This window comes from Rhinoraja longicauda, chromosome 18 (genome assembly GCF_053455715.1).
Source record: "Rhinoraja longicauda isolate Sanriku21f chromosome 18, sRhiLon1.1, whole genome shotgun sequence".
NCBI lineage: Eukaryota > Metazoa > Chordata > Chondrichthyes > Rajiformes > Arhynchobatidae > Rhinoraja > Rhinoraja longicauda.
In genome coordinates, this window is record NC_135970.1 from 35,803,506 (window position 1) to 35,815,752 (window position 12,247).

The following is a 12,247-nucleotide window of genomic DNA, read 5'->3' on the forward strand; positions in this document are numbered from 1 at the left end:
ACAGAGAGACAGAGAGAGAGAGGGGGGGGTTTGAGGAGGGAGGGAGAGGGAGGGAGAGGTAGGGAGGAGGGAGGGAGAGGGAGAGAGAGGGAGAGGGGGAGAGGGAGGGAGAGGGGGAGAGGGAGGGAGAGGGAGGGAGAGGGAGGGAGGGGGGAGAGGGGGGGGGGTAGAGGGGGAAAGAGGGGGGTATAGGGGGTTGAAGGGGGGATGGAGGGGGGAGGGGGGGAGGAGGGGGAGGGGGAGGGGGGGTGATGGGGAGAAATAGGTAAATCTCAAGATGCAATGGCTGGTTAAATAATAAGTGTTTCCATGTCAGATTCCAGAGGAAACAAATACAGAAATGTATTTCAATGTGTTTCAAGACTACAATGGAAATCACTGACATTGAGAGAATTAGTAATCTATTAGAATTGGAATCATATCTAAAGAGCAACAGAAATCAACAGAAACACTACCCGAGACCCTTTTCACACGAAACACACAGCGAGACAGGAATACTGAGCCAAAAAATCCCCCAAAAGTCAACTACTGTAAATTTAAGACTAAACTTTTTTTTTTAAATATAAGACAGTTTTCTTTTGTTAAACTACGCTATGTTCACCATCTTCTACAAATTTTTTTTCTCAATAAGATATTTAAAGGGACTTCACATCACTAACACGCACTAAAGAACACTGCTCAATTGTTAGAAGCATGGACAGCTAGTCATTATATCTCAGAATGTACAGTCTGGCCAATTGCCCAGGTCACCCTGGGATGGTGCTGTTGCAGAGGTGGGAGAGAACTTGTCCTAACATCCCCCCCCAGCACATCCCTTGAGAAATAAAAAGGACTTCGAACAGCAAGACTGTACAATGCATAACGTTTACACTCAATCGAGTATTGGAGGGGATTGGGGGGGTAAAAATAGAATTGTACAATTACTTGTCTTTCTCAGCTGTGGATCAATAGACAATAGGTGCAGGTGTAGGCCATTTGGCCCTTCGAGCCAGCACCACTCAAGTAAGAGATTAACTAGGAGGCAGAGAGGAAGGATAGGCATAAAGCACAGGACATATTTTCGAGAGGAAGCGCTTGAGTTAGTGGGGGGTGGGGGGGTCGGGGGGGGGGGGGGGGCTGGCCCGGAGAAAGGAAGGGGAATCAGCGGTGATGACAAGGCGGATAATCTAAGGATCAGACAACGTGATACCTCACTCCGGGCGGGATGGGACGGGGGGGGGGGGGGGGGGGGGGGGGGGGGGGAGAGGAAGTGGAAGACACTTGGCCAAGAGAGGCGGAAGGAGAACACAAAAGAGAAGGGCTCTAAATGGATAGAGGGAAATTGGGAATTGGGATTTGGGGGGGGGGGGAAACCCCCAATAACCAGAGTGTATGTGTGCTTGAGTTGAAATGGGAAGGGCGATTTGAAAACAGGAGAGAGGGAAGATGAAAATACGCCAAGCTCGTACATTTATGCGGAGAGGTCGGCAATACTAGAAATGAGATCCTAATTCGATTTCTTTGGGAGGCAGCTTGAGTCCGAGAGAAGATGTCCCCAGAGGGTCTGTCATGTTCTTGTAGCGCTCCCCACGGTGCTGAGTTAAGAAGGGGCCCCAGTCGGGCTGAGGACTGCACACTAGCTTCAGTCTCTGCGAACACAAGTTCAGAAGTTCAGAAAGTAGAAACATCACATCATTATTACCATTTTACCAAACCAGTTTCAGTTCAGTACTTATAAGAAAATAACTGCAGATGCTGGTACAAATCGATTTATTCACAAAATGCTGGAGTAACTCAGCAGGTCAGGCAGCATCTCGGGAGAGAAGGAATGGGTGACGTTTCGGGTCGAGACCCTTCTTCAGTTCAGTACTTGTCAGATTGAGGCCCAGTGCAAGTTCCTTCCTTCACGCAGTCCGCAGCTCCCAGTTCCCCACTCTGGGGGCAGTGTAGAGCAAGCTGAGCAAGATGTATTCAAGAGAGTCGGATTTAGCTCTTGGGGCTAACGGAATCACAGGATACGGGGAGAAAGCAGGAACCGGGTACTGACCTTGGATGATCAGCCATGATCATATTGAATTTTGATCATATTGTCTGAAGAAGGGTCTCGACCCGAAATAGACAATAGACAATAGGTGCAGGAGGAGGCCATTCAGCCCTTCGAGCCAGCACCGCCATTCAATGTGATCATGGCTGACCATTCTCAATCAGTACCCCGTTCCTGCCTTCTCCCCATACCCCTGACTCCGCTATCCTTAAGAGCTCTATCTCGCTCTCTCTTGAATGCATTCAGAGAATTGGCCTCCACTGCCTTCTGAGGCAGAGAATTCCACAGATTCACAACTCTCTGACTGAAAAAATGTCACCCATTCCTTCTCTCCTGAGATGCTGCCTGACCTGCTGAGTTACTCCAGCATTTTGTGAAATAAATACCTTTGATTTGTACCAGCATCTGCAGTTATTTTCTTACATGATCATATTGAATGGCGGTGCTGGCTCGAAGGGCCGAATGGCCTATTCCTGCAGCTATTTTTTACGTTTCTATGTAAATTGGAGGAACCTTCTGTCCTGGGCCTCCTCCATTGTCAGAGTGAGGCCCAGTGCAAATTGGGGGAACAGCACCTCATATTTCGCTTGGGCAACTTACACCCCAGCGGTATAAACATTGACTTCTCTAACTTCAAGTAGTCCTTCCTTGCCCTCTCTCTCCACCCCCCCCCCCCCTTCCCAGTTCTCCCACCAGTCTGACTGTCTCAGACTACATTTTATCTCTGTACCGCCCCCTCCCCTGACATCAGTCTGAAGAAGGGTCTCGACCCGAAACATCACCCATTCCTTCTCACCAGAGATGCTGCCTGTCCTGCTGAGTTACTCCAGCATTTTGTGTCTATCTTTGATTTAAACCAGCATCTGCAGTTCCTTCCGACACAGTTTCAGTTCAGTTTCAGTTTCAACCCTCGCCCTAACCCTAACGCACATTAACACTGTCCTTCACACACTGGGGGGGGGCTATTTTACATTTATAACAAGCCAATTTACCTACAAACCTGTACGTCTTTGGGAGAGTGGGAGAAAACCGGAGCACCCGGAGAAGACCCACGCAGGTCACAGGAAGAAAGTGCAAACACCATGCAGACAGCAGCCGTAGTTGGGATCGAACCCGGGTCTCTGGCGCTGTAAGCGCTGCACGGCAGCAACTCTACCGCTGCGCCACCGTGCCGTGGGTGGTGGACCTGTACGTTCAAGTACAGATTCCAAGCAACTCACCTCTATAAAGCTTCCAGGGGCCAGGTGCATTTTAATGACAAACATGATGGGGATCCATATGACAGAAGACGCCAGCATTAGCCATCCCATCACCATGGACCAGGCCGGGTACTTGTAGTTCTCGTACGTCAGCGGCTCCCACTGGTAGAAGCTAAAGCAGAGGATGAACTGGGGAATGAAGCAGAGTGGGTTTTCATGAGTTTCTCAAGCTCACAACTCCAAATGCCTGAAGGAGGATCTCGACCCGAAACGTCACCCAATCTTACCGAAGCCATCTAACCTTCAAACCCGAACGTCTTTGGAGTAGTGCGAAGAAACTGGGCACGTTCCCCCTGCGACCGTGTGGGCTTTCTCTGGGTGCTCCGGTTTCCTTCCACACTCTAAAGACGAAGAGGATTGTGGGTTTGAGACTATTCCTCAGACCTGAAGCATCACCCGTTCCTTCCTCTCCAGAGATGCCGCCTTGTCCCACTGAGTTACTCCAGCTTTTTGTGTCTGTCTTCATACGTCATTCCCCCATTCAATCATGGCTGGCCTATCTTTCCCTCTCAACCCCATTCTCCTGCCTTCTCCCCATAATACCTGACACCCGGACTAATCTCCTGTTCAGTGCCACCCTCGAGAATACTCGGGTCATGGCCAATGGTGAGAAAAAAAACAATTGGCAGTGGACAGGTTAATCGTGCATCACACGCATGTATTTTTTCAGTTAAAGAATGATCACATTGAATGGCGGTGCTGGCTCGAAGGGCCGAATGGCCTCCTCCTGCACCTATTGTCTATTGTCTAAAGAATATGAAACCATTAAACATCACCATTCACAAAACTCAAACGTGTCCTTTTGTGCATTAACCAGCATCCCCAGATGTTTGTTTCCACCACTTGCACAATGATAATACCGTCATAAGTTCTAGGAGCAGAATTTCCAGGCCATTCGGCCCATCAAGTCGATTCCGCCATTCAATCATGGCTGACCTACCGTTCCCTCTCAACCCCACTTTCCTGCCTCCCCCCCATAATCCCTTCAGTATAGCGGTTGCCACATTCACCATTCAATGCATGTGTTATTGGAACAATAGGCACACAGTCGCAAACATAAAACAATCCTTTTGATGTTTCCTCCCTCGAATTGCTTGGTAAAAGACACTAGCCCTTATTGTTTCCTTACTACCTGCAAATCTCATGAAGAAAGTGGTCATACTGTTCCTCCACGCCACTTAAAAACAACATCAATTATGCCACAAGGGAACAAGCAATGAATCAATGTTCATGGCCTTAAGAACATTTCCTAAACTGTGTACCCACAAGAGAATAACTAGCAGGTATGAAATGTCTGCTTGCAGTTCCCAAATGGAGCCAATGACATTTTTCTCGCATCTGCTCAAGGTAGCATCTATAAAGATTTCTTTTATTGAAGGCGATGTTTACTTCAGAGACACATATATAACATATAACATATAACAACTACAGCATGGAAACAGGCCTGTCCGGCCCTACCAGTCCACGCTGACCATTCTCCCTGACCTAGTCTCATCTACCTGCACTCAGACCATAACCCTCCAATCCCCTCCTATCCATATACCTATCCAATTTACTCTTAAATAATAAAATCGAGCCAGCCTCCACCACTTCCACCGGAAGCCCATTCCATACAGCCACAACCCTCTGAGTAAAGAAGTTCCCCCTCATGTTACCCCTAAACCTTTGTCCCTCAATTCTGAAGCTATGTCCCCTTGTTGGAATCTTCCCCACTCTCAAAGGGAAAAGCCTACCCACGTCTACTCTGTCCGTCCCTCTCAAAATTTTAAAAACCTCTATCAAGTCCCCCCTCAACCTTCTACGCTCCAAAGAATAAAGACCCAACCTGTTCAACCTCTCTCTGTAGCCTAAGTGCTGAAACCCAGGCAACATTCTAGTAAATCTCCTCTGTACCCTCTCCATTTTGTCGACATCCTTCCTATAATTTGGCGACCAGAACTGCACACCATACTCCAGATTCGGCCTCACCAATGCCCTGTACAATTTCAACATTACATCCCAACTTCTATACTCGATGCTCTGATTTATAAAGGCAAGCATACCAAACGCCTTCTTCACCACCCTATCCACATGAGATTCCACCTTCAGGGAACAATGCACAGTTATTCCCAGATCCCTCTGTTCCACTGCATTCCTCAATTCCCTACCATTTACCCTGTACGTCCTATTTTGATTTGTCCTACCAAAATGCAGCACCTCACACTTATCAGCATTAAACTCCATCTGCCATCTTTCAGCCCACCCTTCCAAAAGGCCCAAGTCTCTCTGTAGACTTTGAAAATCTACCTCACTATCAACTACTCCACCTATCTTAGTATCATCTGCATATTTACTAATCCAATTTGCCACACCATCATCCAGATCATTAATGTAAATGACAAACAACAGTGGACCCAACACAGATCCTTGGGGCACTCCATTAGACACTGGCCTCCAACCTGACATACAATTGTCAACCGTTACCCTCTGGTATCTCCCATTCAGCCATTGTTGAATCCATCTTGCAACCTCACTATTAATACCCAACGATTTCACCTTCTTAATCAACCTTCCATGTGGAACCTTGTCAAATGCCTTACTGAAGTCCATATAGACAACATCCACAGCCTTGCCCTTATCAATTTCCCTGGTAACCTCTTCAAAAAATTCAAGAAGATTAGTCAAACATGACCTTCCAGGCACAAATCCATGTTGACTGTTTCTAATCAGGCCTTGATTATCCAAATAATTATATATATTGTCCCTAAGTATCTTTTCCATTAATTTTCCCACCACAGACGTCAAACTAATAAGTCTATAATTGCTAGGTTTACTTTTAGAACCTTTTTTAAACAAAGGCACAACATGCGCAATGCGCCAATCTTCCGGCACCATCCCTGTTTCTAATGACGTTTGAAATATTTCCGTCATAGCCCCTGCTATTTCTGCACTAACTTCCCTCAATGTCCTAGGGAATATCCTATCAGGACCTGGAGACTTATCCACTTTTATATTCTTCAAAAGTGTCCGTACCTCCTCTTCTTTAATCCTCCTAATTTCCATCACTACTCTACTTGTTTCGCTTACCTCACATAATTCAATATCCTTCTCCTCGGTAAATACCGAAGAAAAGAAATTGTTTAATATCTCCCCCATTTCTTCCGGCTCAGCACATAGCTGTCCACTCTGACTCTCTAATGGACCAATTTTACCCCTCACTATCCTTTTGCTATTGACATATCTGTAGAACCCCTTGGGGTTTACTTTTACATTACTTGCCAAAGCAGCCTCATATCTTTTTTTCGCTTTTCTAATTTCCTTTTTAAGATTCCTTTTACATTCTTTATATTCCTCAAGAACCTCATTTACTCCCTGCCGCTTATATTTATTGTATATCTCCCTCTTTTTCCGAACCAAGTGTCCAATTTCCCTGGAAAACCACGGCTCTTTCAAATTATTATTCTTTCCTTTCCACCGAACAGGGACATAAAGACTCTGTACTCTCAAAATTTCACCTTTAAATATCCTCCATTTCTCTATTATATCCTTTTCATAAAACAACAATTTCCATTTCACTCCTTTTAAATCCTTTCTCATCTCCTCAAAATTAGCCTTTCTCCAATCCAAAATCTCAACCCTTGGTCCAGATTTGACCTTCTCCATAATGATATTGAAACTAATGGCATTATGATCACTAGACCCAAAGTGCTCCTCAACACATACCTCCGTCACCTGACCCATCTCATTTCCTAACAGGAGGTCCAACACTGCCCCTTCTCTGGTAGGCACCTCTACGTATTGTTGCAAAAAACTATCCTGCACACATTTTACAAACTCCAAACCATCCAGCCCTTTAACAGAATGTGATTCCCAGTCTATATACGGAAAATTGAAATCACCCACAATCACCACTCTGTGCTTACTACTAATATCTGCTATCTCCTTACATATTTGCTCTTCCAATTCTCGTTCCCTATTTGGCGGTCTATAATACACCCCTATAAGTGTTGCTAAACCTTTCTCATTTCTGAGTTCCACCCAAACAACCTCCTTAATCGAGCCTTCTAGTCTGTCCTGCCAAAGCACTGCTGTGATATCCTCCCTGACAAGCAATGCAACACCCCCACCTCTTGCCCCTCCGATTCTATCACATCTGAAACAATGAAATCCTGGAATATTTAATTGCCAATCGCAACCCTCCTGCAACCATGTTTCACTGATCGCCACAACATCATACTTCCAGATGTCAATCCAGGCTCTAAGCTCATCCACCTTTCTTACAATGCTCCTAGCATTAAAATATACACATTTAAGGGACCCATCATTTCTTATTCTCAGTTTATTTCTTTTCCCTTCTTTCTCTCCTACATATTGGGTCTGAGTGTTTCCCTTTTCTGCCTCCTGCCTCACACACTGCCTATTAGCTATCTGTGTTTGAGTCCCTCCCCCCAACCGTACTAGTTTAAAGTCTCCGCAGTTATTTTAGCAAATCTCCCCGCCAGGATATTGGTTCCCCTCGGGTTCAGATGCAACCCGTCCTTTTTGTACAGGTCATACTTCCCCCAGAAGAGGTCCCAATGATCCAGAAACTTGAAACCCTGCTCCCTGCACCAGTTCCTCAGCCACGTATTTATCCTCCACCTCACTCCATTCCTATTCTCACTATCGCGTGGCACAGGCAGTAAGCCTGAGATTATTACTTTGGAAGTCCTTTTTTTTAACTCTCTTCCTAGCCCCCTGAATTCTCCTTTCAGGACCTCTTCCCTTATCCTACCTATATTGTTGGTACCTATATGTACCACGACCTCTGGCTCCTCTCCCTCCCCTTTCAGGATATCCTGGACACGCTCAGACACATCCCGGACACCGGCACCAGGGAGGCAAACCACCATCCGGGACTCCCGACTGCGTCCACAGAAACGCCTATCTGACCCCCTCACTATAGAGTCCCCTATTACTACTGCTCTCCTCTTCCTTTCCCTACCCTTCTGAGCAACAGGGCCGGACTCCTTGCCAGAGGCCCGGGCACCGTCGTTGCCCCCAGGTAGGCTGTCCCCCCCAACAGTACTTAAACAGGAGTACTTATTTCCAAGGGGTACAGCCACCGGGGTACTCCCTAGTCCCTGCCTCTGTTCCTTGCCCCCCCTAACAGTGACCCACTTGTCTACCTCCCGTGGTCTAGGAGTGACCACCTCCCTGTAACTCCTATCTATAACCTCCTCACTCTCCCTGATCAGACGGAGGTCATCAATCTGCCGCTCCAGGTTCCTAATACGGTCCCTTAGGAGCCCCATCTCGTCACACCTGGCGCAGATGTGGATGTCTGGAAGACTATCAGACTCCCAGATTCCCCACATCTGACACCCAGAACAAAAAACTGCCCTGGCAGTCATACTCTCCAAACAAAGCCCCGCGCTCGGTTACTAAACCTACCGCCCGGCCGCTACTCCAACCGCTCCAACCGCCCACCCAAAAGAACTGAGTGATCTCCTGGGAGAGGCGAAAAACCGGATAAAAAACCCAGGCCAATTTGGGAAAAAATCCGGGAAATTCCTCTCCGATCCCAAGCTAGGCGATCGAAACTAGTCCGGGAGATCACACAGGTCTTACTCCTTACTATCCCCACACAATCCCCACACAATCCCCACACACTACTTCCCAAGCAACACAGCTTGGTGCTGCTTGCTGCTGCTTGCTACTGCTGCTGCTACTGCTGATTGCTGCTACTGCTGATTGCTGCTGCTACAGCGCAGAAACAGACAGGACCTTCGGCCCACCCTGAGTCCGCGCCCACCAGCGATCCCCGCACGCTAGCACTACCCTACGCACACTAGGGACAACTTTACATTTTACGCCTAGCCAATTTAATATACAAACCTGTACGTCTTTGGAGCGTGGGAGGAAACCGGAGGAAACCCACACAGGTCACGGGAAGAACGTACAAACTCCGTACAGACAGCACCCGGAGGTCGAACCCGGCTCTCCGGCGCTGTGAGGTAGCAGTTCTACTGCCACGTCACCATGCCCCACTAAAACTTTGTTGTTGTTTAAAACTTCCGTTTTTACTTTTCAAATCTCGGAGCAGTCCGTTAAGTACTTGGGAACCGTGATCATTTATAAATACATTTATAAATGATCACGGTTCCCAAGTACTTAATGGTACTAAATACATTTATAAATACACTTTTCCCACAGTAAGATCCCACAGAGAGCATTGAGACCAAAAGTCCCATATCATTTTAAATTTGTAATAAGATCATAAGACATAGGAGCAGAATTAGACCATTCAACCCATCAAGTCTGCTCCCCCATTCAATCATGGCTGATGTATTTATCCTTCTCTACCCCATTCTCCTGTCTTCTCCCCGTAACCTTTGACACCCCCACTACCTTTGATGATACTGTTATTTAGTTTAGTTTAGTTTAGTTCAGAGATTCAGTGCCGAAACAGGCGCTTTGGCCCGCCTAGTCGGCACCGACCAGCGATCCCAGCGCACTAACTCTATCCGAGTCACACACCAGGGACGACTTACAATTTTACCAAAGCCAATTAGCCTACACACCTGAACGCCTTTGGAGTGTGGGAGGAAATCGGAGCACCCGGAGCAAACCCAGGCAGGTCGTGGAGAGAACGTGCAAACTCCGTACAGACAGCATCTGCAGTCAGGATCGAACACGGGTCTCTGGCGCTGTGAGGCAGCAACTCTACCGCTGCGCCACCGTGCAGTAACACTCTACCGCTGCGCCACCGTGCCGCCCTTATGCTGAAGTTTATATTTCACAATGTTCTCCTTTTGGATGTTATTTAAAGCCTACATCATTGGTTAGGTGTTTGGACAACTGTCTGAATGTTCTGTTCTTTGTCTCACTGCGAATTTCTGTCCGATTATGCTTCCTTGTCGTGCTTTGTGACATTTCTCTGTGCTCGTAACAGCAGCCGATGGAACACCCTGTTCTGGAAACATCAGGCAGATTGAGTTTGATCAGCGTCTCGCATTTGCCTCTCACAGAAGTCATGCTTACCTTTGTGCAGGAAGGAAATGCAGATGCTGGTTTCAACTGGAGATGGACACAAAAAGCTGGATGAACTCAACGGATCAGGCAGCATCTCTGGAGAGAAGGAATGGATGACATTTCGGGTCGAAACTGAAGAAGGGTCTCGACCCGAAACGTCACCCATTCCTTCTCTCCAGAGATGCTGCCTGTCCTGCTGAGTAACTCCAGCTTTTTGTGTCTATCATGCTTACCTTTGGTGGCCACAACAGTTGTGAATGTCCTGAAGGTCCTATTGCCATGAATAAATACCCAGTTGGCCAGAAGGGTGTGCAAGCAACAACTGGACTCTGTGCAGCAGAACACGAGACCGTGACCCCCTGACTATTGAGTGCTTGGAGATACAGCATGGAAACAGGCTCTTCGGCCTACCAAGTCCATGCTGACCATCCATCACCCATGCAAACTAGGGGCGGTACGGTGGCACATCGGTAGAGTTGCTGCCTTACAGCGCCAGAGACACAGGTTCGATCCTGACTACGGGCGCTGTCTGTACCGTGTTTGGACATTCTCCCCGTGACCTCGAGAGTTTTCCCTGGGTGCTCTGGTTTCCTCCCACCCTCCAAAGACGTGCAGGTTTGTAGGTTAATTGGCCTTGGTAAGTTGTGAAACTGTCCCTAGCGTGTGCAGGTTAGTGTACAGGGTGATCACTGGTCGGCGCGGATACGGTGGATCGAAGCCGTATCTCTAAAGCCTATGTCTACTTTCTCATCCGCTCCCTGCACACCCGGGGACAATTCTACGGCGGCCAATTAACCAACAAACCCGCACGTCTTTAGGATGTGGGAGGAAACCGGAGCACCCGGAGGAAACCCGCGCGGTCACAGTGAGAGCGTGAAAACTCCACGCAGACAGCACCCGAGGTCAGGATCGAACCCGGGTCTCCGCCGCTGTGAGGCAGTGGCTCTACCTCAACCCCTCCATGACACAATGGTCAACCTCAGCAACGAGGCGCCTTCAGCAACAGACTGGTCCCACCAAGATGCAGCACAGAACGCCACAGGAGATCCTTCGACCCTGTGGCTATCAAACTGTACAACTCCTCCCCCTTCTGTCGTGGGGTAAACTGACTCCTCCCTCCCCCCCCCCATCCACAATCTTTGCACATCTCCAATCTTTTCCACTCATCACTTTAATTTCATGTTTCATGTGTCTTGTTGTGTTTTATGACTGTTGGCGGACCAATTTCCCTCCTGGGATAAAGAAAGTTCTATCGTATCGTATCTCTACCAGCTGCACCACTCTGCTGCCCCAGTTCCTTGGGCACCTGATCCTATTAAAGAGTTTTTCAACTGTCTTGAAAAGTAAAAGGATTGAAAAGTTTTAAAAAAACAATTTGCCCAGCACCAGACAGATTGAAGCTGCCACATTAACAAGCGTGGGAGAAACAGCTGTCTGTGACCTTGGTACCCAAATCTCACCATCCTTGGGGCTTGTTTGTATTATAAGATAATAAGTGATAGGAGTAGAATTAGGCCGTTCGGCCCATCGAGTCTACTCCGCCATTCAATCATGGCTGATCTACCTCTCCCTCCTAACCCCATTCTCCTGCCTTCTCCCCATAACATCTGACACCCGTACTAATCAATAATCCATCTATCTCGGCCTTAAAAATATCCACTGATTTGGCCTCCACAGCCTTCTGTGGCAATGAATTCCACAGATTCATCACCCTCCGGCTAAATAAATTTCTCCTCATCTCCTCCCTAAAAGAACGTTCTTTAATTCTAAAGCTATGACCTCTAGTCCTGGACTCTCCCACTAATGGAAACATCCTCTCCACATCCACTCTATCCAAGCCTTTCACTATTATTCTGTATGTTTCAATGAGGTCCCCCCCTCATTCTTCTGAACTCCAGCGAGTACAGGCCCAGTGCCGACAAACGCTCATCGTAGGTTAACCCGCTCATTCCTGGGACTATATCTGACCCTG

General features: G+C 47.6%; 1 protein-coding gene across 2 annotated transcripts in view; it reads right to left on the minus strand.

Annotated features, from left to right (window-relative positions):
* Positions 1-28: 28 nt before the first annotated feature.
* The window catches only part of slc6a5 (solute carrier family 6 member 5), an 80,094-nt gene continuing 67,875 nt past the window's right edge, over positions 29-12,247 (minus strand). For both annotated transcript variants that reach the window (XM_078415504.1, XM_078415503.1), the window contains exons 15-16: positions 3,244-3,411; positions 29-1,628 (exon numbers count right to left, since the gene is read on the minus strand). In XM_078415504.1, coding sequence (XP_078271630.1) covers positions 1,473-1,628; positions 3,244-3,411 — 324 coding nt within the window. In that variant the 3' untranslated portion in view covers positions 29-1,472. The remainder of the gene's footprint in view (positions 1,629-3,243; positions 3,412-12,247) is intronic.